Below are 26614 nucleotides of genomic sequence, written 5' to 3' on the forward strand. Positions count from 1 at the left end.
TAATCTTAAATGATAACAAATTTATTACGGCATACTTTCATGAGCTTGAGTATATTTCATCACGTGCATGATGTTTTATCCGCAGTTGGCAGTAACTATTTTCATTTATTCTCACTGTTTTCATTTTTCTCTCTACACCCATGTAGATCCCCCATACCAGTCAAATGAGGATAACATTTCATGTATTTGATGAAATAGACTTGAGTCAATGAAAGTGTACCCTCCAAATGTCCTGATTTTCCAGGAACAGTCCCGGAATGGCAGAAGCCGTCACTATTTTCATCAGTGAAAATGTTGTAGGGGATGGACTAGGATGTCCCTATTTTCATCTGAGAAACATTGGAGGAGATGGGAAAGTCTTTGCCATAATACATTTATTAGTCTTTAAGGTGCTAGCAGAAGAAAGTCCCATTTAATTCAATGGGATGTACTCCCAGTCCTAAGTAAGTATTCATAGGAGTGTGGCCTTAGTTTACAATCACATTTCTGGCCGTAGTATTGCTTTTGGTAGCAAAGACTTGGAGAGCTAATGTCAGTAAATACGTAAAGGTTAGGAAGATGTCAAAGAGAAAAACTTGATCGCTTCAGCATTCAAATTACAATGGAAACTTGCATATTAAAAATCAAGATCTTTATCTTATGGAAATGTATAGGACATCAACAACAAGTTTCATTATCACTGTAATTTTTCATTATTATTTTTTTCATTTCTGTTGACTTCGTAAAGTCATCAGTACCTTAACACACTCACAGTCTGTTTAACAGTCAGATAATGATGTGGGTTTTATTGGCATTAACAGATTTTCCCACAGTTCTTGGATGACTTATTTTTCCAGTGATTTTTTTTTGGGGGGGGCAGGTATTTATTCAATTACATCCCACATTTTGGCTGCTGTCCAAAAGCAGTTTGCAACATTTATAAAATGCAATAGATATATAATAGAAACTGTACCCTTTAGAGCTGCCTTCCTCAACCTAGTACCCTACAAATGTTTTGAACTACAATTCCCATCAGCACATGCTGGCTGAGGTTTATGATGGGAGTTGTCATTTGAAACATCTGGCTGGGGAAGGCAACTTTAAGCCACTTCAGTTATGGTGGACAGAGCACAAAGGGAAAGAGAAATATAGGGATGCTTAAGGTCTTGCCATTGGGACGCGGGTGGCGCTGTGGGTTAAACCACAGAGCCTAGGACTTGCCGATCAGAAGGTCGGCGGTTTGAATCCCCGCGACGAAGTGAGCTCCCGTTGCTCGGTCCCTGCTCCAGCCAACCTAGCAGTTCGAAAGCACGTCAAAGTGCAAGTAGATAAATAGGTACCGCTCCAGCAGGAAGGTAAACGACGTTTCCGTGCGCTGCTCTGGTTCGCCAGAAGCGGCTTAGTCCTGCTGGCCACATGACCCGGAAGCTGTACACCGGCTCCCTTGGCCAATAAAGCGAGATGAGCGCCGCAACCCCAGAGTCGGTCACGACTGGACCTAATGGTCAGGGGTCCCCTTTACATTACCTAAGGTCTTGCCATATTATCAGACAACACATTTTTCTGAACTTCTTTCCTCCTTGTTTCTGTCGCATGTGAATTTTAATGTGGAATGGGTTGATGTGGAATAGAAACAGAGTACACACGGTGGCCAGTGCTAGTTTTGTTTGCTTTGGTGGCTGTTGGCATCTGTCTGTCTCGAAGACAATGGCATGCACTGCTGAGGGTCCTGGGCTGCTCAGCTGACATGTGTAATAAACAAAAATCTGCCCTTATTTCCTTATGGGGAACACAAGAGCCCTTATAGAGTCCTTTGTAGGTTCTCCATCGGTCGGAGAAGATAACAGAGGCCAACCAGAGAATACTGAGAAGCAAAGCAGCTTGTAAGCCTGATCTTTATTGAACTGTTGCAACAGGGTGCTCCCCTCACTTGCAGGAAAGGAGGAGGACCCAGAACAAAGGTGTGCCTGCTCTTATATAGACGTTTTAAATTGCCTTCCCTGGAGCGCAAGACCACCCCTCCATACATCGTACATACATCACAGAAGGGGTGTAACCCAAGACCACCCCCCCACAAACATCATAACTACATCACAGAAAAGGCGGTCTACAACAGAAATCTGAGTGCGCTGTTTATCTCATGTCTGGCAGGTTATCTGTTAATGGTCACTTAATTGGATACCCTGGGGAGCCTGGCCAGTCTTTTGTAATGACAAATAGTTCTTGAGCCAGGTCACAGGCTCACCCTATTCATACACAGACATACCCTTAAGACAGGATTTGTGAAGGAAAAGACAACGGGGAGGCTTTTCCATTTTCCTTCGACCTAGCAGAGAAATATTTGAGGTCAACTTGGAAGGCACAAAATGGTTTCAGGACTTTTTCTGTGGGGTTTCAGACATGTGGTTTATATATGCCGTTATGGACATTATATATATATAAGGTAAAACCTTACTGTTATATTGGCAGAACTTTTGGCAGAAAAATGCACTGAAAGCAGTTGATTGTCTACAAACTGCTAAATTTTAGATGCCCAGGGTCAATACATCCCATTTTAAATATTTTCAAAGCAAAACAATTTTTTGGTGTGGAAATCTGGGGCTTTGCTGATCTTCCTGAAATGTTGAGAGTTCAAAGCCACTTTTTCAGTAGGCTTTTCAGAGTTTCTGAATTTACCCCACTGTATCTAATCAGTTGAGAGTTGCGTATGGAAATTATTTCTGGTTTAATATATGTTAGGTAAAGGTAAAGGGACCCCTGACCATTAGGTTTACCTTCCCGCCGGAGCGGTACCTATTTATCTACTTGCACTTTGATGTGCTTTCAAACTGCGAGGTTGGCAGGAGCAGGGACCGAGCAACGGGAGCTCACCTCGTCGCGGGGATTCGAACTGCTGACCTTCTGATCGGCAAGTCCTAGGCTCTGTGGTTCAACCCACAGTGCCACCTTCGTCCCAATATATGTTAGGATGGCTAATTATTAGTGCAGACTAAGCCAGATGATGAAAGACAGGCTTCTTAAGATCTGTCTAGAAAAGCAGAGGACACTTTCTCTAGGAAACATTTGGTTACAAAATCTTTCAGAACTACTTCCAAACTTGGGATTTTCTGTACAGGCATTGAATCCATGGGGAAATGACACCAAAATTTCTTTAAATAAAGAATCTTGGGTGTAGGAGCACAAACAGACATAATGGTCCTCAGATCCTCAAGAATATAAAAATTCATAGCAAAAGCAAAGCATCAACTTCAATATAAAAAATATCAGTTGCATTCCATAATAATGGCATATCAGAAACCTTTTACCCAAGTTGTTCTGGCAACTGAGGATCAAAAGGGCAATAGACATGAGAGGCTGAAGACCAAGAACCTGTTTAGGCAGACCAGCATCAAAGGACCAGAGAAGTGCCGAATCAGAGGACAGACATTTGCTTGAAGAAGTGTCAGAGGACAATCCTGTCTTGAGGGGAGTCCTCCAGTTCGGCTTTCATCAACCTGGTGCCCTCCAGATGCTAATCTTCATCCACCCCAGCCACCAGCATAGCCACGCAGGAAGATTATTGCAGGCAAATAATAATAATAATAATAATAATAATAATAATAATAATAATAATAATAATTATTATTATTATTATTATTATTATTATTATTATTATTATTATTATTTATTTGTACTCTGCCCATCTGGCTGGGTTTCCCCAGCCACTCTGGGCGGCTTCCAACAAAGATTAAGAATACATTAAAATGTCACACATTAAAAACTTCCCTGAACAGGGCTGCCTTCAGATGTCTTCTAAATGTCAGGTAGTTGTTTCTTTCCTTGACGCCTGATGGGAGGGCGTTCCACAGGGCGGGCGCCACTACCGAGAAGGCCCTCTGCCTGGTTCCCTGTAGCTTTGCTTCTCACAGTGAGGGAACTGCCAAAAGTCCCTCGGTGCTGGACCTCAGTGTCTGGGCAGAACAATGGAGGTGGAGACGCTCCTTCAGGTATACTGGACCGAGGCTGTTTAGGGCTTTAAAGGTCAGCACCAACACTTTGAATTGTGCTCGGAAACGTACTGGGAGCCAAGGTAGCAAATGATTGATGATTATTTAAATCAGCCTTCCTCAACCTGTTGCCCCCCCCCCCCGCTATGTTGGCTGAGGCTGATGGGAGTTGTTGTCCTAAGCCAGGTTGCTGAAGACGGATCTATCTGAAGGGCTGCCTCACCCAAGTCTGGTTTAAAGATAATGAATGCTAAGAAGGGGATCAGGAGCCTCACAGTTGTCCACCAGCAGTTAACACCTGGGCAGCAGGCGAAACAGGAACACACGTCACCTGTGTCCCTTGCTTAGTTCCCCACACTGTTGAAGTCCCTGGCAGTTGCCTCTAGGTAGAAATGCAAAGGTCAGGAGATATGACCAAGGATCTCCCAAGCCTCATCTTATTTTGGCCGTAAGGTCTACTGGGCTCCAGGCTTCGGATTAATGTTTCGGTCTGGAAATGGCAAATATCTTGTTTTCGTCCTGGAGGGTGGTGTGGAAGAAACAGAAAGCCACAGATAGAGCCCCGCAAGCAGAGCCTCTTATCATTTCTCAGCAGGTTCCTGAACAAAAACCTCAGCCGCAAACAAGAGCAGAGCAAGAAGAAAACCACAAGGCCATGGGGGCGGGCTGAGAAAAACAGAGGAAGGGTTGTGCAGGAGCACACAAACACATGACAAAAGACCTTGCTTATGTAACCCTAGCACACACAATGGAGCGGTTAAGAGTCCTGTATTGTATTTCTCCACAAAATAAAAAGCAGGTTGCATACCTGCGGCTTTATAGGTCATGCTTTGCCTTCTCTGCTTAGGAGAGAGGAACACAGCATAGAGCCTTGTCCCTGCTGTCAGTGATATGCCAAGCAACCCCGTGGAAATTGCTCTTCTCCTCTCCAGGCGTTGTTGTGTGAAACAGGCTCTGAAGAAGCTGTACAGCCTGTCCTGTCATTCCACTGCGAGACCAGCTTCAGTTTCATCAGTGCCCAACACCGCCTTGGATTTAAACCTCAGTGCCCATGTGGCTTCTGAAGGTTCAGTGCCACCAGTGGCGTAGCGTGGGGGGTGCAGGGGGGCCCGGCCGCACTGGGCGCAACATCTGGGGGTTAGGGTTAGGGGCGCAAATCCACGGGTTAGGGGGCGCAAATCCACGGGTTAGGGGGCACAAATTACTTGCCTTGCCCCGGGTGCTGACAACCCACGCTACGCCACTGAGTGCCACTAACTATGTGTGCCAAACTAGCTGCCAAGTGAGCTTCTAAATAACTTTTAAAGTATGAGATCCCAGCACACACATAGGCATTCTGCATCAGTCTCAGCGGAGTCTAAGCTCTCGAGAAGAGGCGTGGAAAGGACTGTTCCTCTACTCCACCCAATGGTATTACTTATCCCAGTTCCATTCTTGAACCCTTCACTAACACCGCGGCTTAGTCAAGGTTGATGACCTTAATGCCAGTGCTGCTGTCTCAACCAGAGTCTGTGCTCCAGAGGTTTTTATCTTGGTTTCATATGCCTTTCATTTAGTATTCATTTGCAACCTCTGGCAGCATTACTATGCTGGCTAGATTCTGGGTTCCATGTTGGAGGGAGATAACTTGCGATGGTAGGCTTGACTTCTCCTAAAACTCAGGAGGAGTTGAAGAAGACTCTTGAGAGTCCCATGGACTGCAAGAAGATCAAACGTATCCATTCTTCAGCAAATCAGCCCTGAGTGCTCACTGGAAGGACAGATCCTGAAGCTGAGGCTCCAAGACTTTGGCCACCTCAGGAGAAGAGAAGACTCCCTGGAAAAGACCCTGATGTTGGGAAAGATGGAGGGCACAAGGAGAAGGGGACGACAGAGGACAAGATGGTTGGATAGTGTTCTCAAAGCTACCAGCATGAGTTTGACTAAACTGCAGTAGGCAGTGGAAGACAGGAGTGCCTGGCGTGCTCTGGTCCATGGGGTCACGAAGAGTCAGACATGACTAAACAACTAAACAACAACAACAAAACTCAGGATGTTTCTCCTGTCAGGAAGGCACACCAAGATATATGTCACTTTTGCCCTTTTATATCAAATACTATCCTTAGGATTCAGTACCAAAAAAACCTTAATTCGTTTAGATTAACAGACAGGTGGGATTTCTCTGTCTCTCATTCACACACACATGTACATGTACACTGGATACTCCTTAGTGAGTTCACCTTTCTGATTTATCCAGACAGGATACCCCTACCTCATCCACTAGATAGGCTAGTAACCTATTGGCAGTAACCTTTGTCATTTTCTTTGCGACATTGATGACCCCACCTTAGCATCCTACACTGTCAATGTTGGCTTCATCACAACCATCCACCATATTGTGGCCACCTCTGGCAGTCTCTCCAACTGTGGTCCCAGTTAATGTATCCTATGACTGCAGCATCAATACTACTGCATCTGCTGTCACATCTACCTGATGCAACCTCCTGCAACCACTTCACCATGGTAGCTCCTCCAGAGACCGCAGCTCAGCTTCTCAGCATTCACCTTCTTTACATGAATCTGCCTTGTGTTCCGAAGGAGCCACTAAATCCTTTGACTGTGACCAGCACATTGTATATGCGACCCAAAACCAATCACTCTACCAGAGCATTTAAAGCGTTACTCAGAGAACATCCTTCAGGTAGCATAGGCTCTGAACCAAAACGGCAACAAGCCTCTCCTGCGATCCACTGACCTGTGTTCCAGTTTGTTTCAGCAAAAAAAGGAGTATCATTAGCCTTGATTATGCTCCCAGTTCTCATGCAGGGAACTAGACAGCTTTGAGATAAACTCTTGTACCTCCTTTCCATTACAGTGGTACCTCGAGTTACAGATGCTTCAGGTTATAGACGCTTCAGGTTACAGACTCTGCTAACCCAGAAATATTACCTCGGGTTAAGAACTTGGTGTTATGTACTGAAGTTCTCACCCTGGGCCAGCAGGGGAATACTGTAGATAGTTTTCACTCAGGTCCACATATGCAAATAAGGGATTGAAAGTGACGTTCAGTGATTGGATAGTTACAGAAAATGGTTACTGTTGCATTCTAGTGGAGCTCTATATAAGCAGGCTGGCTGAACCCTTCAGTTCAGTTCTGTTCTGGCTGTGAATAAACAAGAGTTGTTTGAAGAATCGCTGTGTCGTCTGATATGTTCACCCACAACTTAACATTTTGCTTCAGGATGAGAACAGGAATTGTGCTCAGACGGTGCGCCGGCAGCAGGAGGCCCCATTAGCTAAAGTGGTGCTGTAATGGGTATGAGTTACTCGTGCGTAAACTGGTGCCTTTCTCGGTTAATTTGCCTTGTTAAACCTTTCTGACTGCACAGCCCCTTCTCATGGTGGCTGCCTCAGTCACTGGCAGAATCCGTCAGTGGGCGTTTCTTGAACCTCTTCCAACATAAAAGCTGTTTGACACCCAGTCTCCTCCTCCTCTCACTGCGCGGGAGTCTTCTGCGCAGGGAGGGCGTGGGCAGCGGAGGACCTGGGCTCTCCTCACTGATGTCCAGTGAAGAGTCCTGGAGCCCTCTCTCCAATTCCCCCGTCTGCCCCCCTTTATCCCTGGTGTTGCGCTGATTAGCTTCCCCCTCTACTGAGTTGTTTCTCCCCCTGCTGCTGGGTCCTTCGCCAGCATCATCTGGGAGCCTCCCCTTCGCCTCTCGCTCCGATGTCAGTTCCCTGACAGGTACTTCAGGTTAAGAACCGTATCAGGTTAAGAACAGACCTCCAGAACGAATTAAGTACTTAACCTGAGGTACCACTGTATTTTGATTTGACAATATTATAATAAGAGCCCTGTTGCATAATAGCAAAGGCCCATCTGGTCCAATATCCTCTTCTCACAGTGGTCAAGCAGATACTGATGGGAAGCCTGCAAACTGGACCTGAGTGAGTGCAACAGCGCTCTCCCCACTTGTGCTTCCCAACAACAGGTATTCAGAGGCTTACTGCAATTTTTGTTTGTTTGTTTGACGCCCATCTGGCTGGGTTGCCCCAGCCACTCTGGACAGCTTCCAACAAATTAAAAACATTAAGCGCAGTAAAAAAAATCAAACATTAAAAACTTCCCTATACAGGGATGCCTTCGGATGTCTTCTAAAAGTTGTGTAGTTCTTTATCTCCTTAACATCTGATGGTAGGGCGTTCTGCAGGACGGGTGCCACTACCAAGAAGGTCCTCTGCGTGGTTCCCTGTAATCTCACTTCTTGCCGTGAGGTAACCACCAGAAGGCCCTCGGAGCTGGACCTCAGTGTCCGAGCTGAACGATGGGGGGGGGTGGTATACAGGGCGGAGGCCATTTAGGGCTTTAAAGGTCAGCCCCAACCCTTTGAATTGCGTTTGGAAATGTTCTTCCAACAGTGGGGACAGAACATATCCAGCGTGGCTAGTACCCATTGATAGTCTTATCCTCCAGGAATTTGTCTAATCTTCTTTTAAAGCTGCCCACATTGAAGGATATTATTGACTCTTGTGAGAGTGAAGTCCATAGTTTAACACACTGTATATAGAAGTACTTCCTTTTCTCTGTCCAGAAACTTCCAACATCCAGCTTCATTAGATGGTGGTAATATTATGGGAGAGGGGGAAAACAGTTTTCTCTATTCCCCTTCTCCACCCGTGCATAATCTCTTGCCATGTCCTCTACCTATTTTCTAAACTAAAAATCTCCTCACCATGGAGAAAAAAAGCTCACCATGTGGCTAATGCTAAAGATTTCTCTAAATATTTTTGCCTAGGTATTACATATACAGTTTACCTTATAACATATTGTGTGTCGTGTCCTCTACCCAGAGGTTGCTGCATATGCAAAAGTGCTGATCTCTAGGGATTTTCTTAAATCTCTCTTCCAGAAAATTAGATTTCATAGCCTGGAAATGCAGGGCTGTAAGTGCTTTGCAAAGAAAAAGAAGTTAGCTCTGCTAAGTATTTCCCTTTCCCATGGTATGATTTTAAGGTGGGGAAGGTATTGGAACTACTGGATAAAGTAATGGCATCCAGGCACTCTTCCGAAAGCAGATTTTAGAGCTACGCTTTAATATTGCAATGCTTAAGTTGAATTTTGGCAGCAAAAAGGCCTCTGGATCAGGTCCACATTTTCTCAGTAATAATTTACCATTAGCTTATCGAGGAGTTTTGGGAGAATGAGCAAGATTGTTCCACTATACACAATCTGATCAGTTCATCCTCCGAGTACCTTGGTTTTTAAAAATAAGACAAAATAGCCCTCAATATGAAATATGGCAGCAAGGCAACAGAGTCTCACAACCATTCCTTGCATCTGTGGTCCAGTGAAGTGTAGGGATGATAATTTAGAACAATGGGGAGCAAAAAAGGGGTCCCATTAGAACCGTGAACAAATTTCATACATTTAAAGATTCCATTCATATTTATTTCATTATCAAAAATCAAAATTACCCAAATGGGATTAATAATAATAATTTATACCCCACCCATCTGGCTGAGTTCCCCCAGCCACTCTGGGCGGCTGCCAATCGAGTGTTAAAAACAATACCACATTAAATATTAAAAACTTCCCTAAATAGGGCTGTCTTCAGATGTCTTATTTCCTTGACATCTGATGGGAGGGCATTCCACAGGGTGGGTGCCGCTACCAAGAAGGCCCTCTGTCTGGTTTCACTATTTGGCATGGTTTTATTAATTACATGTGGGTAATTCTGGGTTTTCCCCCCATAATGAAATAAATATGAAAATTATATTTAAATTATAATTTATTCGGTTGGCGGCAGCAAATCTTGCACCTCCACCACAGTCTTGCAGCTGGTGTTGGGACACCAGTCCCACCAGCCTAGTTACTTTGCTGAACAGATATCAGTGGTAGCCACACATCTCCCATAATGACTACCTGATAGAGAGGTAAAGGTAAAGTAAAGGTAAAGGGACCCCTGTCCATTAGGTCCAGTCGTGACCGACTCTGGGGTTGCGGTGCTCATCTCGCTTTATTGGCTGAGGGGGCCAGCATAGAGCTTCCGGGTCATGTGGCCAGCATGACTAAGCCGCTTCTGGCGAACCAGAGCAGTGCATGGAAACGCCGTTTACCTTCCCACCGGAGCGGTACCTATTTATCTACTTGCACTTTGACGTGCTTTCGAACTGCTAGGTTGGCAGGAGCAGGGACAGAGCAACAGGAGCTCACCCCATTGCAGGGATTCGAACCACCGACCTTCTGATCGGCAAGTCCTAGGCTCTGTGGTTTAACCCACAGTGCCACCCGCGACCCCTCTGATAGAGAGGATCAGCTTTCCAATGGCTAACTGCACACCAGGTCATATTATCAATCAGTTGACTATTTTCTGTCTATATATTGTGTATGATATATTCAGGGAAGAAACCACTGCTGACTTCACTGATACAAGATTTCTGACTTTTCCCTGTTAGGATCCCTTAGACAGAAGACCGAGTCTGCAGGACACACAGGGGAAAAGCTCTACCGATGGATATGATCTTGAGTTTCATTCTTGTTTCCTCTGTCCTTCACCTGGGTAAGTTCTCTTCAGTAGGCACACATAGTGCCAGAGTCACCAACACAGATGTTTTGCTTTGACCAGAAATATAATGAGAGCTGAAAAAGCAAAGCGAGCTAGCTGTGTTGGTCCACATAGGAACCATTTCCATATCACCCATTTCCCCCCTTGCCATGGCCCATACTGTGTTCTTATTGTTGCTCTACATTGTTACTACAAAAAAGACCTGCACACCCTTTTACTATATTGCACCGGATTGCTGGATCAATATCTCCTACTCACAGAAGGCTGCCTTCTCTTGGTAACAAATTGGGGGGGAGGGCGGCAAAAATAGCAGAGATTTTCAGGAACAGATTTAGTAATTGTTGTGGTTCCAGAGACTTGGAGTGACCCATATGGTTGACAGTCGTTGAACTACTGTAACGCTGACTTCAGCACTCAAAAGCAAGCTTTCATGCTGGCTGCAAATCTGGTCAGTCCTTTGGTTTAAAACCAGGCGTAAGAGCTCCTGCAGAAATTAGAAGAATTACTGTGGCAGTCCTTTGTACTCCTATTTACTCTGGGGGTTGATCAAATTCTCAGTATTAAATCCAAATTGATGCATTTTCCAGTGACACTTGAGGGACATAAAGAAACACTTAAATAAAAGATATTAAGAAAAAGAAAACATAAATGCAAGCATATACGAAAATGAAGCATATACTATAAATTCCAAAGATGGTGTTAAGATTGTAAGCTTTGGGCTGGGAAACCCCAGAATTCAGTGCGGAAGGGAGAATTCTGTTGACCTGTTTTTGTTTTTCTGTGTGGCTTTGTTTTTGTGTTTTTTGAGCCTGTGTATCTTTCAGGTGTGATGCTTCATGTGACTGAAGAGCATTACATAGATGCTACCTATGGGCAAGAAGTTACCCTTCCTTGCAAAGTTGATACAGTTAACCCAAGCGTTCCAGTGATCTGGAAATATAAATCAGAAGAAATAATTAAATATCAGCGCGGACATCTTTTAAGAGGTAAAAATCCAGTTGTACCATTCATTATGGGTTTAAAAGAGGGAAGGCAGAACCTTTGCTCTCGGATAAAAAGCTTTAACTCTCTGTGACTCCACTTCTTTCAAAGATTCCTCATCATCAGCAACATACTCGTTAAAGAATGCAGATAATGGGGATTACTCTTTAATTATGAGAAATGGAAAGGAAGGACAGTATACATGTGAAGCACATGGGAAAATAAAAACTACTAATCTTAACTTGTGGAGAGGTGAGTGATGTGATATGGAGAAAGAAGAAAAGTTAAATGTTAACTCCTTTTCCCCTGTCCCATCTTCCTGCACTTGCTTGGGGAGAAGGACAGGGAAGAGCCCTAGGTAAAAACAATTAACCTAATAAGGCTTTCTCCCCCCTTCATAGTAAAAGGACCTTCAGATGAATACCTCCTGGAGGGTGACATTACACAACTGGAACTGTCTTCCTCGGACAAGTCTACCCAGGTTGAGTGGTTTGGCCCCAACAAGTCAAAAATAACGAATAAAAAAGCGCGATGGACTCTACAAAATAAAGATCGGATCCTGCAGATAAAGGACCTTAAAGCTCAGGAGGACCACGGGACCTGGGAATGTTTCATTAATCGTAGTGGGCTTCGCATCACCCATGATGTCAGAGTGATAGGTAGGAAAAATCACTGACCTCGTCGGTTCTTTTCCTTGCAGAAGAACCAACTACAACAAATATATTAATGTTACGTGGAGGAGGAAGCGGGAGGAACGTGCCCCATCCCTATCCCATGTGTTTCCTTCCACAAGTTGGAAGGTGGCCATCTGCAGCAGGGAGCCTATGTGAGCAGAAAATCAGGGTTATAAAATGCAGCAGTAGCCTACCCTAAAAGAACAAAACCTGCTTCCCTACTGCAGACAGTCACCACCCGACTCACAGTGATGGAGACAGCCTGAAGAGGTCTTTTGCATCATGGTTAATTCTGCCAAGTTGTACAACATTATAAAGAGAAGCATAAAAGATATTGTAGTGACTGTGTGATGCTTCCAGGCCGTCCGAGTTAAAGGCTGGAATCGCCATCCTTTGTTCAATCACTTGTTTTTATGGATAATCCGGAGGACGTTGTTGCCAGATCATTTTCTGTGCACACCCCACTTCTTCTCTTTTGACAATTCCCCCCCCCCCAATAAAACTCAGTTGCATAACCTCTCTTTCCGCTGTGGACAAGTAAAACGTTTTGAAGGCCTTTCAGGAAACTTGTACCTTTAATGGAAAGTTGGTCCTGCCTGTTCCTTGCTTCTTGTTGGTGAGCAGCACTTTAATTGTCCCTTGAATAGTCATAGAATCATAGAATCATAGAATCATAGAATCATAGAATCATAGAATCATAGAATCATAGAATCATAGAGTTGGAAGAGACCCCAAGGGCCATCGAGTCCAGCCCCCTGCCAAGCAGGAAACACCACCAGAGCACTCCTGACATATGGTTGTCAAGCCTCTGCTTAAAGACCTCCAAAGTAGGAGACTCCACCACACTCCTTGGCAGCAAATTCCACTGTCAAACAGCTCTTACTGTCAGGAAGTTCTTCCTAATGTTTAGGTGGAATCTTCTTTCTTGTAGTTTGGATCCATTGCTCCGTGTCCGCTTCTCTGGAGCAGCAGAAAACAACCTTTCTCCCTCCTCTATGTGACATCCTTTTATATATTTGAACATGGCTATCATATCACCCCTTAACCTCCTCTTCTCCAGGCTAAACATGCCCAGCTCCCTTAGCCGTTCCTCATAAGGCATCGTTTCCAGGCCTTTGACCATTTTGGTTGCCCTCCTATGGGCACGTTCCAGTTTGTCAGTGTCCTTCTTGAACTGTGGTGCCCAGAACTGGACACAGTACTCCAGGTGAGGTCTGACCAGAGCAGAATACAGTGGCACTATTACTTCCCTTGATCTAGATGCTATGCTCCTATTGATGCAGCCCAGAATTGCATTGGCTTTTTTAGCTGCCGCGTCACACTGTTGGCTCATCTTTGAGTACTTGATGGTGATGATGCAGCAGCCCCTTTTTCATTTCCATAGCTTTTTCTTTGCAGAGTCTACTATGTTTAGGGAACCCAGAAATAGGTACACAAGTAAGGCCTTTCTAGAATTCTACAGGGGGAAAAGAGTTTCTCCCTACTCTTTACTGAGGAAAATGGAAATTATTTATTCCTGTTTTTTCTGTCTTAAAATCAGGTTTTGTTAATTCACTGGATGGAGCTGTTATGTATGCAGCTGTTAATAGCACAGTTGTCCTTTCATGTGAATTGAACATTGACTTCCAAGATATTCCAAAGAACATCCTAAGAAACCCAATTTTAAGATGGACGAAGGATAACAAGACCATTGTGGAGGCTGACTTAAACAATTTCAACAGTTCCCTACTTCAGCAAACGATAGACAAGGTCCAGTTTGAGCATGCTGGAGAGCACAAGTGCAGTATTGCATTTACACGGAGGAAATTGAGTAAGACCACCCGCTTGGTAGTGATGAAAGGTAAGAATAAGTCTCAATCACTTTGTGTTATGGTGTAAACAAGGACCATAACACTGCTTAGATCACACTTGCAAAAACTATCCCATCTAGACCTGGTGAAACTCCTAGTTGAAAAACAGAAACAGTTCCCGGGAACTCCTAAAACTTTGGGCAAAAATAGAGGTGAGGCCAAAACAAACAAAAACTCTGAAGCAACTAAAGGGTGATCTGATTTGGATTGGAATTACGGCACTGGTAGAGAGGGTGTTTTGATGGTTTGGTCAGCCCAGCCCAAGACAGTTTGCTGCCAGATTGGTTTGGTGCTGTTTTGTGCTGCAGACCCCGCCTTCGCTGCCGCCCCACCCCCCAACGGAGTAACTGACACTCAAACCGGGGTCACAGGTAAAGGGTCAGAAACACAACCTCATCTGATTGACTGCAAACCAGTGCCAAAGTAGAGTGCTGCTTTGGTACCGTTTTGTGCTACACTTAAAATGGCTTCCGGTTGTGTGTTTGGAGGGTGGCAAAAGGACCCAGGGCAAGATGCCAAACCAGGATATAAGCTGGTGCCCAAAATATGGACAGTGTACACTGACGTCCTCTGCATTGTGGCCCTCTAAATGAAGCCAATTGAGCTGTACCACCTCAAGTCTGTGTGTCGATCCAAGTGTTTTTGCCTTTCCATTGGGAGGAAGCCTTTCTTGTGAGTCAGGCAGCCTAGAACCTTAGATCATAAGATGAATGTGTCTCTTGTAGCAATGACCATCTCCAGCATGGAGGCTTGGCATTCTCTCCTGAGCTTTGTGGAAACGGGACCCCCGTGAACGTTCCTTTCTTGTCTTCCCTGCAGTTTCTGCTGACCGCCCTAGACTGGATTCCAAAGAAAACGTGAGCCTCTGCTGTCATGTCTCTGCTCCTGATCTTTCTAAGGCTCAGCTGTGTTGGAATAATAGGCGTGACTCACCCAAATGTGAAACTCACCTTCCAGAGGGCAAATTTTGTTATGAGACCAGAAGTGCAGGGGAATGGAAGTGCAGCCTCATGGTGAAGGATGAAGAGAAGCTCAGCATGATCTACTTTGTGGGTATGTTGGGTGTCAAGACCCTGCAGCCCCCCCCCCCCCGTTGGAAATAACTCACACAAGGACACAGATATTAGGTTTATGTTATTGGGCAAATTTTGGCCACAACTTTCTTGAAATTACAGAATGTGAGCAGTATTGGCTTAGGCATTGATTGGACCTGACTATATCTGACTCCTACCCATTGTGCAGGAAGTCCAGTAAGGGTAAGCCACCGGTAGGGGGAGCCCTGTCGATGCGAACCAACTCAAGCTCCCCCTGGTGTTCCCGTCGGGGTCGTGTCAAGGCCTTAGCCCCCCAGTCAGGCTTCAGACTAGATCAACACCCCCGGATTCCTTTAACGGAATACCCTTAAGCATGGAGGGGCAGGGGATGGCCACACCTCCCCTCCCCCACACAAGGTCAAACAATGCCTAACCGCAACCCTAGCAAAGTTGTGACCATTGCTACGAGGTAGGCGAAAACCAAGTGGCCAGTTTCAATTTGCCAAGTGGAAAAATTCCTACCAGGCCCCTCGGACAACCAAGGCGACCAACCGAAGTCCATAGCAAGGTCATTGCCTAACCTGCAAAATAGGGAGGGAGGGCAGGTGATTGAGGAAGCGAGCCAAAGAGGAAGTCCTCTGGCTCGCTCCTCCGTTTAAACGGCCTCGGCCACGCCCCCCCCCCCCCCGGCCAGCAGATTGGCTGGCCAGGCTCTGACGTGGCTGGGATCCCCCGGGCAACAGGGGACAAAGTCCCCCGCCCCCGGTGGGGAGTGGGTGGCCACGCGGTCCGCCGCAACTCCTCCCCACTGGGAAGTGGAGCGGATTTCCAGAAGCGGTAGCCACTGCAGCCCATTGCAGCAAAAACCGCAAGGTCTTTTCACTTTAATGATGTAACACATTTAGAATGGCATTTGTTTTCGTGGGCCAAAGCATACTTTATCAGATGCATGTGGCTTTGGCAATTTTCAGCACAGTGAGTTTTACTCATGGTAGACCTATTGAAATTGATGAAGTTGGGCCCATTGATTTCTACTCTGGGCAAAACTTTGTTGACTACCACCCTGTATCATTTGTTTCCATCCTATATTATTTATTTCCATTTCATATGTATATCCTCCTCTCATCTCCTCTCTCCTTTTTGCCACAGATGAGGCCTCAACTGTGTCCAATTCATTCCCACTGACTTACATAGCCATTGGAGGTGGTGGGATGTTGCTGCTGTTGATCATCACGGGAGTGTGTGTGTTCAGTTGCAAAACTGTTAAACAGAAAAGGGTGAGTGGATATGTGCTTATAAATGGAAAGGGGAGGGGGGGAATACTTGTACATACAGAAGTCTGTGGAAGAGAACTTGGAAGAACATAAAACTCTGCTTTATTTTTGACAGCAAAGAGCAAGGAGGATGGCTCAGGCCAGGCAGCACTTGCTTGAAAAGAAGACTTGTCAGTGTCATAAGTACGTACCAGAGCACTCAGCAGACACCCTGCATTGACTTAAAGAAGGACCCTTTGTCACTTATTTTTCCAAGTCTTCCTCAGGGAAAGGGGACTAGGAGTCAACAAGACCAGCTGATGACACTTGTTATCATTCTCTACCAAGAGACAAGACAGATTAAAGAGAACAGGGTTATTTCTCTTTTAATACCACCTTTAGCGGTTTCGTTTTGCAGTAATGGACCAAAGTGAAAATAGCCTCAAAAATGATAAACAAGCTCTCAGCATCACCAGTTAAAATTTGTCCTCTACCCCATTAATCAACTGAAGTTCTACTTGAATAGTCTACCAGTTAAACCAAGTAAAGCTTGCATGAGCATGAGAATAAGGGCTTGACCACATGTGAGCATTATTTAGCTGTATATCCACCTCCCCCCTCATTCAAATTACCCTGGAGTGTTCCATACCCAGACATACTTGGATTTGTATATAAGGAGCAACTTCTGCCTCTCCTGTTCATTCCAGTATCATCTCCTTTTGGGGTTTGTGTCTGCCTTCTAATTTGTTAAATCTGCTATCATGATTAAGTATCAATAGGGCATGTTCACAGATATCTGTGCAATATCTGGTGTATTTTTCTTCTTCTTTTGATATCTTGGTTTTGCACAAAACTAGAAAAAGGTTCAAGCAAACCATCTTAAAAATTTGATCTGATTTCCTTGACTTTTCTGGTTTGGTGCAAATCCTAGGGATCAAAACAGTGAAAAACAGTATGCTCCTCCATGTGTGTAGCAAGGATTTTTGTTAGGGAGGGCAGACTTTTCGGTGGGGGAAGGCAGAACCTAAGATTTGTATTGATTTTTAGTGATGTGGGAAGCAGCTGCCCACCCCACCCCGTCTATCCCCATGTGCTCCTCCTTTCAGGAGTGCTGGAAATAGTTGGGAGCACAGCCATAAAAGAAATGGAAGCAATTGTAGATTTTCAGCACACTTCAGATTAATTTGCAATATCTAGTGTAGAATTTTTTTATGTGGTTTGCTTATGCGTTTTTCTGGTTTTGTGCAAATCTGGAGGGTCAAAGGGGGAGGATATAGTTCAGAAGAGTGCTGCAAATAGTTACAAGCATGCTCAGAAAATAAATGAAAGCATTGAGGGAAGCAGTGCGCATGGAAAGGGGAGCAGCAGAAAGTGGCAAGTGATCCACCCACACCAAACGCCAAAACAAAATTGTCTGTGACCCCAGCTGGAGTGGTTTAGAGCCCATTTTCCCCCAATTTATCAGATTATCCATATATAAGAGAAATCTGAATTTACAAGGGGCAAGCATCAAATCTGGTGTTATTTCAGAGTAAGATTATGTGAGCTACACAGATTAAATGGGAAGGGAAACAGCTGCAAAAACAGAGTGAACTCCGTTGTGGACAAGGCTTTATTTTTTTAAAAAATGATATTTATTACTTTCCAACAATTTGAACATACATAGAAAAAGAAAATAAACAATACAATACAATACAAAAACAATTTAAACTAAAAAACAAAACAAAAACAATTTAAACTAAGAAAACAAAACAAAAACAATTTAAAACACATCAAATAATTTCAATCTTTCATTCACTTATTTCCATGACCTCCTCACACCTCCCTTTTTGTATTCCACTTCTGTTTAGTTGTTTCAGCAATTCCTTTCCATCTTCCTCTGCTTTCCATCCTATATTTATCTTAACACATTTTAACCTTATTTTTCCCTTTAATTCTCTGTTAATCTATTTATACTTAATTCCTTATAACATTTCTACTGAAGCCGTATAACTTCATTCCAACATTTTTCTAACATTCATTAATTTTACAATATTTCTGTAAATAGTCTTTAAACTTTTTCCAATCTTCTTCCACCGACTCTTCTCCCTGGTCTCAGATTCTGCCAGTCATTTCTGCCAATTCCATATAGTCCATCAACTTGATCTGCCATTCTTCCCGGGTGGGTAAATCTTGAGTCTTCCAATACTTCGCGATGAGTATTCTTGCTGCTGTTGTAGCATACATAAAAAAAGTTCTATCCTTCTTTTGCACCACGTTGTGGACAAGGCTTTAGTCACTTGGGTCCATATACAATTAGAAGACAATGCAAGGCACGTCCATCAGAGGCTAGGTGATCAACTACTCTTCAGCAATTCACTTTCACTCTTTTTTGAACTGCATTGTACAAATTGTGCAGCTCACATTGCGAAACCAAGTGCATTTAGCCACATGAAATCTCAAACAAATGTGCCTCCCCATTTTCCCAGTCTTAACAGCATGCTATGTTTTTTTCCTGCTATATCCTGGTATAAATCTCAGGGAACTATTTATTTTTTCTCTTACAGGGACCTGACAAATGATTACTACCATGCTTGAGACAAGAGGGCGCCTGTAGGCTGTCACTGTTTTGCAGGTGGGATTCATTGGCACACCAGCAAATTTAAGTTAAATCCCACTTAAAGTGGATTTGGGCCTTTGTGCAAAAAAAAATCCTCTTTTTAAAAATCTGGACTTTTTGCAGGAAGGAAAGTGACGCACTGGAATGTGATGCACTGGAATGTATAGGGTAACAATTGCTTGGCTTGAAATTGTATAGCCTCTGTGCAAACCGATCAGAATGAATACTGGAAAAAAATTGCCACCATCATGCAGCTTCTGTGCAACCAAATCAGGGTGGAAACATTTCATCTGGAAGAAAGGCAAATGCGCCTTTCTATGCTAGATTGCTATTGCCTTCATTGGGTTGTTGTTTTTCAATGCCTTGCTTTGTTCTTCTTCTCCTTTGTTCCATATCTCAGCATGCACTTCTGCTACAACTCCAGGTCCAAGACACACATGCCGAATGTAAGAGCAGTGGCGTAGCGTGGGGGGTGCAGGGGGGCCAGCCGCACCGGGCGCAACATCTGGGGGGGGGGTGCTCACACTCGCAGCTCTCTGCCCCTACCTGGCTCACTCACTCTCTCTCACTGCAGTGCTGGCTGTGCGAATCCGATCCGAGCAGCTGAGTCGCTGCCCACTGTGGAGGGGGTGGCTGCCAGGCGTGCGGTGCGGAGAGAGAGCGAGGGACTATCTGGGGGAGGGACAGTGCAGCGGCCGCCCAGCGCAGCGCTGAGCGCGGGAGAGAACCACACCAGACCAGACCAGGCAGCAGCAAGAAGAAGCTGGCAGCGGCGGCAGGTTAGGGGTTAGGGGGTGCAAATTACTTGCCTTGCCCCGGGTTAGGGGGCGCAAATTACTTGCCTTGCCCCGGGTGCTGACAACCCACGCTACGCCGCTGTGTAAGAGTCATGTTTGGATTATCTTGTTGTAATGTTCTCCTAAATGATTATTAACGTCACAGACAGATACAGTTACAGATAGGTAGCCGTGTTGGTCTGCCATAGTCAAAATAAAAAAATTGCTTCCAGTGTGCATGCACACGAAAGCTCATACCAAGAACTAACTTAGTTGGTCTTTAAGGTGCTACTGGAAGCAATTTTTTTATACAGACAGATACATAAAGTGAAAGGCTTCAGATATGTTCAGCTGATCCTCACCAACGATGCCATTCAAAATTCCTAGGTGTGTGCATGCAAACATTATACATATTAGTTAGAATTGCTCACAATTCTTGGAGTTTCATCCCCCCCAAAAAATTTTATGAAGAAAAATTAATGAACTGCTTAATCAAATAATCCCCTAAGTGGTGTATTTGTATGCAATATATAACAATGATCAACAAACCACTGAGCCTAGGGCTTGCCGATCAGAAGGTCGGCAGTTTGAATCCCCACAACAGGGTGAGCTCCTGTTGCTCGGTCCCAGCTCCTGCCAACCTAGCAGTTCGAAAGCACGACAAAGTGCAAGTAGATAAATAGGTACCGCTCCGGCGGGAAGGTAAACGGTGTTTCCGTGCGCTGCTCTGGTTTCGCCAGAAGCGGCTTAATCGTGCTGGCCACATGACCCGGAAAAACTGTCTGTGGACAAACGCCAGCTCCCTCAGCCACTAAATCAAGATGAGCGCCGCAACCCCAGAGTCGTCTGTGACTGGACTTAACTGTCAGGGGTCCCTTTACCTTTAAGAACATGGACAGATTTTTTTTAAAAAATGTATAAGCAGGTAAATGAAATGTCTTGGTAGGCTTGCCAAAACAAATACAAAGCTAACATACCCTACGCTGCCAAGGTGCTCTGTGACTTCAGACCAGCTAAACCAATGGCAGCTGGAAGAACTATGAGAAGGCTACTTGCTCAAGAAGCATTTTTTGATATCAGAGTAGATCAGCGATGCACTCGTTCACCAGCGTCTTCTGCAGCTCAACAGTTGTGACTATGGATCAGTTAATTGCAACAGGGAAGTTTACATACATATGGTGACACCGACACCTCTGTTGAAAAAACCTTTTATCTCACTTATTCTGTATATTTACAGTATACTGGCTATTCATGTATTAATATACTGTTGTGTGATTGTTTTAAACTTAATTGTGTCTCTCTGTAGTCATCATTTATCCTTAAGCTGTACAGCATCAACTTCTTAGACTCCTGCCAATAAGGTAAATGACTCTCCACCAACCACCATCCTGATGGAAACAGGACAACAGAATATTCTAAATATGGAAGCACTGTGGCCTTATATAATATAGTATTATCGTGTTTGCTTTTTATATCCAGTCCCCTTCTTAATAATCCCAAACACGGCCTTTTTCAGTGCCGCTGAACACCAACTTGACATTTTCAGTGAGTTTTCTGATTTGACCTCAGGATTTATTTCCTAAATTGTAAAAGCCAGCTCAGAACCCATCAGCATACATGCGTATAGTTGGCATTATTTGTCCCAGCATGCTTTAATTTGCTGGATTTCATCTGTCATCTTGTTTCTCAGTCATTCAGTAGGGAGATATTCAGTTGGAGCTCATCCTCACAATGAATTTTGGATATTTCTGTCTCCAGTACTTTGATGGGATTGTTTCTTCCCGCTGCAAAATCCTTATTCCTTCTCTAGCCCACATTGCTCCCAGGCGTCCCACTTTCTCTCCTTACCGACCTCAAACCCCCCCCCCCATTTTTATGGCTTTCCCAACATTAGGATTTGTCACAAAACCTCCTGGTAGATGTTGATTTAGAGGGATGATGCCAAGCCTGATATTTCCATCAATTAACTGCTCTGGAAGACAAAGGTTCAGTACCACTAGGCTCTCCTTCCAATTGCCTCCTCTTCAACCCCTCCCCAAAAGCATTACTGGTTTCTTGCCACCCCTTTCCACACCTTTTCATCCCCTCACCTCAGCTTACCTAGAGAAGATTTTACCTTTGTTGGGCTTTGATACATATCTTGTACCAAAAGAGTTATATATCTTTTTGCACATATGCAGAAAGAATCAGCCTGGAAAGACTGCTGTTTGGGAGAAAGCTTAAGACTTACCGTATTTTTCGCTCCATAAGATGCACCAGACAATAAGACGCACCTAGTTTTTGGAGGAGGAAAACAAGAAAAAAAATATTCTGAATCTCAGAAGCCAGAACAACAAGAGGGATCGCTGAGCAGTGAAAGCAGCAATCCCTCTTGCTGTTCTGGCTTCTGGGATAGCTGCGCAGCCTGCATTCGCTCCATAAGACGCACACACATTTCCCCTTACATTTTAGGAGGGAAAAGGTGAGTCTTATGGAGCAAAAAATACGGTAGTCACAGCAAACAAAGCCATTTTAAGTAAAGATTTTACATGTGGCCAAGATGGAACCAAGAAGTAAACACAAGCACATGCTAACATGGTGGCTCTCAAACTCTTCTCTCTGGGCCACACTTTCAGAATAAAAATTTGCTCATGCTGCACAATTTTTTTATTGATAAGAAATACTGCTTTATAATATGGCCAGAAAATATAAAGCAATGAGAACATGAATCAGTCCTTAAAATAGAATGATAAATGAGCCTCTTACATGTGTACCTTCAGTATGTAAACTCAATGAGAGGTGTGTTTTTGCCCGGTAATCTCATTCATAAAAATTATTTGGATACTATACTACATTGAAATGCTTATGGTTCTTAGATTGTCCTTGAATCTTCCCCCCACACGTGCCATCCTCTCCTGCCATGCCACTGTGGCACGCCACACCCTTTGAGAATCACTGTGCTAACTCATACTGACTGAACCTGGAGACGAAGCAGGAAGGAAGTAAAGCCTGAAAGGATCTACTGTGCCAAGAGTAAAGGTAAAGGGACCCCTGACCATTAGGTCCAGTTGTGACCGACTCTGGGGTTGCGGCGCTCATCTCGCTTTATTGGCCGAGGGAGCCGGCGTACAGCTTCCGGGTCATGTGGCCAGCATGACTAAACCACTTCTTGTGAACCAGAGCAGCGCACGGAAACGCGTTTACCTTCCCGCCAGAGTGGTACCTATTTATCTACTTGCACTTCGACATGCTTTCGAACTGCTAGGTTGGCAGGAGCAGGGACCGAGCAACAGGAGCTCACCCCGTCGAGGGGATTCGAGCTGCTGACCTTCTGATCGGCAAGTCCTAGGCTCTGTGGTTTAACCCACAGCGCCACCCGTGTCCCTTACTGTGCCAAGAAGTACTTACTAAAAGAAAAGGAATCGGTTGCCTCTCTATCTAGCCCCCTTCTGCATCCTCTGCTTCAGGTAACTGATTGCAAATGTTGTTGCCTTACTCCCAAGGTAAGGTGGATTTGAAGTGGCAGAGTGGAAAACAGGATAAGATAGGAAGATCCTGAAGAAGCAGGCAGCAAAAATATAGTGCATTACTTTGCGTCCAATCTGCAGAGAATTAAGATTGCACAAAGATCCACCCGTTTCAGCAGCTGCATATAATAATGATCAAGAGTAAAAACATACTGAAAGAGAGCACCAGGGCTGGCACAGCATGGATTGTATCCTGCACCATGCGAGGGAATGGCAAGCAAACCAGCCAAACTAACCTTCTTAGCTTCACCGTTGTCACCAAGTAGATCTCCCCACCACCACCCAGCTGCCTCCACTAAACCAGCTGCCTTCTTGCCTCCCAGACTCAAGACTTAGGGACACAATTACATAACATTTCTCTTCTTCAGGATTAAGCTCTGTGTGAACTGAGTACGAGACCTAGAACTCATCCTGGGGCTGCATATTTGCAGGACGAGATAAGTAATGATGGGCAAGCATGAACTGAAATATAACGTTGGCTTAGTACTGGCACGCACAGCTCGCACATGTACTTTAAATGCAAACGGCAGTCAGTGTGCAGATTCTAATACCGATTTGCATTTTCTAATTATTGTGCTAATTGTGCATTTCCTAATACTGGGCATGAGTTGGAGGTGGGGAGGATGAAAGCAGTAGAGTGGCAGTTTAAATTAGCTGTGGGTCAGATAAAAAGGCTCCAGAAAGCTTGAACATATGGTCCAAAACTGTCCATGTGGCAGGGCTACATAGTGAAAGGGTCCCTTCTAAGGTATAGCTTATTTCTGCTACTAAGCGTGAAGCTGCGATGTCCCAATCCAATCCACTCCCCCCCCCACCATGTGACTCATCTTCCTCAAGGGGAGAGAGCTTCATGTTGTCCCTCTGAATCAGCGATGTCTGAATGACCATGCAGTGGATTCCCCCCCCCTTATATTTTCAAAGCCTTGGGGAGAGCGGGGGGGGGGGGGAGGAGCAAGAGGGCAGGCTGAATGCTTCTTCTCTTCCTCTTCATTCTGCAGGAAAAGTGTCCGCAGCTTAGTCTTTTTAATTTACTTGTGTTATCACACACGTCTTGCACTGCTAAGCAATGCAGTTCCCAACTTCACTCACAAATATATGTTGTCGGCAGCCTTCTGTCTTGATGGAGTGCATCTCCAGGAGTAAAGTCAAACCAGGGCACAGGCCTGGGCGGTGTGTGTGGAGGTCCTGGGCTGCCCAGATGACAAGACCCCCTCACTGATGGGGTCCAAATGAAAGTGTTATGTACTGGGCCAGCAGGGGGATACTGTAGATAGTTCAGGTCCACATATGCAAATAGGGGATTGAAAGTGACGTTCAGTGATTGGATAGTTACAGAAACTTGTTACAGTTACGTTGTACTGGAGCTCTATATAAGCAGGCTGGCTGAACCCTTCAGTTCAGTTCTGTTCTGACCTGTGAATAAACAAGAGCTGTTTGAAGAATTGCTGTGCTGTCTGATATGTTCACCCACAACTTAACAGAAAGTAGAGCAATACGTTTGGCACCAGTTTGGCTGCAGGAGTTGCTGGAAAGAGGTGTACAAGACTCCACTCCAGAATTGTGAAGGATTTACTCCTCAACCCTTTCCCCTCCCGAAGATATCCTGCAAGGCAGCAGAAGTTTAGGATCCGAGTTTTCCTTCTCCTAGGTGGGCCACCTTCCCAGGTTGATGAGCCCCATCCATCGCTCACTTCACTCTACAGTACATATAGAAACTGCCTTCGTGACCATTGGACCCCCTATTGGCCTTGCCTGCTCAACCCTCTGGATCCTGTCTTTGCATGCAGGGGGTGTCCCTAATTCACCTAGGATTTCAGACCCATCTGCTACCCCACCCAGTTTAGCCAGCCAATCCAAGCTGTTCCCTTGCAAGCAGGACCAATGGTCAGGGTTGATGGGAATTGTAGTCCCAAAACAGATGGAAGCCCAAGTTTGGGAAACACTGATCTAGACTCTTACAAGCAGATTGTTGTTGTTATTTCTGTACTGTCCTTCATCCAAAGATCACAGGACAGTTTACAATATAAAAACCCAAAAATATTTTTAATAGTAATTTTTATTAAGTACAAATTAGAAAACATACATATTTACCACAAAATAAAATACAAAGGAAAAAGAAAATACATATAACCAAGGAAAAAAATACTTTGCCTCTTTTCATATTTACAGTTATTTATACTTCTATAAAATGCTATTCACAATAAAGGAGTGAAATACTCTGGTTTCTCTTCAGATCGTATAAATCTTTCACCTTTTACTAAAAACCCCAAAATATATAGCATAGTCACAAACAAAAACAATAGCTGCTCCCCCCACCCCCCTGTTTAAAAGGCCGTGGATTGTTTAATGAACTAAAGTAACATTGAAGTATCTGGTTTCAGATCCCATCCCTACCTTTCCAGTATTCTTTTATGCCCAGAGAAGCTGCTCTTCTCCTTCTTGCTGTTTATTTAGGTCATAGTTGTCGCTCCCCTTTCAAAGTGCAGAGCCACTTCTATCACACTTCCGTAATAAAGAATTTTGAGACCTACCTTGTGAATTTTTGCTGCGACTTCTTTGGGCGACCTTGAAATGTGCCAGCACTGATGCAGCTTGGGGACTTTAGGAGATTTATTGAGAGCGCCTATCCAGAAAAGACAATATCTGCTCCTTGCTTGGCTGCAGACAGGTGCCCTGTGCATTTGGCAGCACACATCAATATATTCCGTACGGACTGTGCCAGTCCCACCACACCTCCGACTCTTGACTGTGCCTTCCTAAACTCCTCGCTTGCTGCCCTGTCAGCTACCCAAGTGTCTCACGCAACCCTGAGAGAGGGGGAAATGTGTGCCAACATTTGCTCCTTTGCCTTTCACCGCCAGGACTGGACTCTGGTATCATGCATTTTGGGCTGGCTCAAAAACAATTGCCCTCTACAAGCAATGCAAAGCGTCCTTGTGTTTTCAAGGGATCTGGGCTGCACTCACCATTTGAAAGGGTCCAGCCAACTCTACCAGAAAGAAGAGTTTTGGCTTCTATGCCACTTCTTCAATGGTAGGTACCCTTTGAATGCTGCTGTCCTGTATGGTTGAGTGGACTTTAGACATCAATGTAGATGAGACATTGGTAACATAAACCTCCTTTCCCTCTCCATACCTCAACGTTCCTTTAACCTAATGGAGCCTGGTTGGTATAGGTATTGCTCTCATTGCCCTAGTTCCAAAGTCAGACTGGGGCTGACAAACAAAAGGGAGAATACTTCCTTTGCTGGTTAAAGTCTGGGGCTTCTTCCAGTAATGCAAACAGCCCACTGAGGGAACACAGAATTATGGAACTGTAGAGTTGGAAGCAGAGACATCACCTAGCCAACAAAGGTCAGTATAGTTAAAGCTATGGTTTTCCCAGTAGTGATGTATGGAAGTGAGAGCTGGACCATAAAGAAGGCTGATCGT

General features: G+C 44.6%; 1 protein-coding gene across 3 annotated transcripts in view; it reads left to right on the plus strand.

Moving 5' to 3' along the window:
- The window catches only part of CD4 (CD4 molecule), a 32009-nt gene extending 11042 nt beyond the window's left edge, over positions 1 to 20967 (plus strand). Inside the window, exons 2-13 of one of the 3 annotated variants that reach the window (XR_014520559.1) lie at positions 10401 to 10504; positions 11335 to 11496; positions 11603 to 11743; positions 11893 to 12150; positions 13706 to 14005; positions 14835 to 15068; positions 16199 to 16326; positions 16439 to 16506; positions 18849 to 18916; positions 19302 to 19346; positions 19781 to 19863; positions 20012 to 20967. Coding sequence is in view for 2 of the 3 variants with exons in the window: in XM_083481865.1 (XP_083337991.1) it covers positions 10456 to 10504; positions 11335 to 11496; positions 11603 to 11743; positions 11893 to 12150; positions 13706 to 14005; positions 14835 to 15068; positions 16199 to 16326; positions 16439 to 16543 (1377 nt within the window). In the remaining variant the exon portion in view is untranslated. Of the gene's footprint in view, positions 1 to 10400; positions 10505 to 11334; positions 11497 to 11602; positions 11744 to 11892; positions 12151 to 13705; positions 14006 to 14834; positions 15069 to 16198; positions 16327 to 16438; positions 16559 to 18848; positions 19348 to 19780; positions 19864 to 20011 lie in introns of those variants that run through there. The other 2 variants (XM_083481866.1, XM_083481865.1) reach the window with 2 other exon arrangements.
- Positions 20968 to 26614: the final 5647 nt, after the last annotated feature.

The sequence above is a fragment of the Podarcis liolepis genome (genome assembly GCF_965112155.1).
Source record: "Podarcis liolepis genome assembly, chromosome: 17".
Taxonomy (NCBI): Eukaryota; Metazoa; Chordata; class Lepidosauria; order Squamata; family Lacertidae; genus Podarcis; species Podarcis liolepis.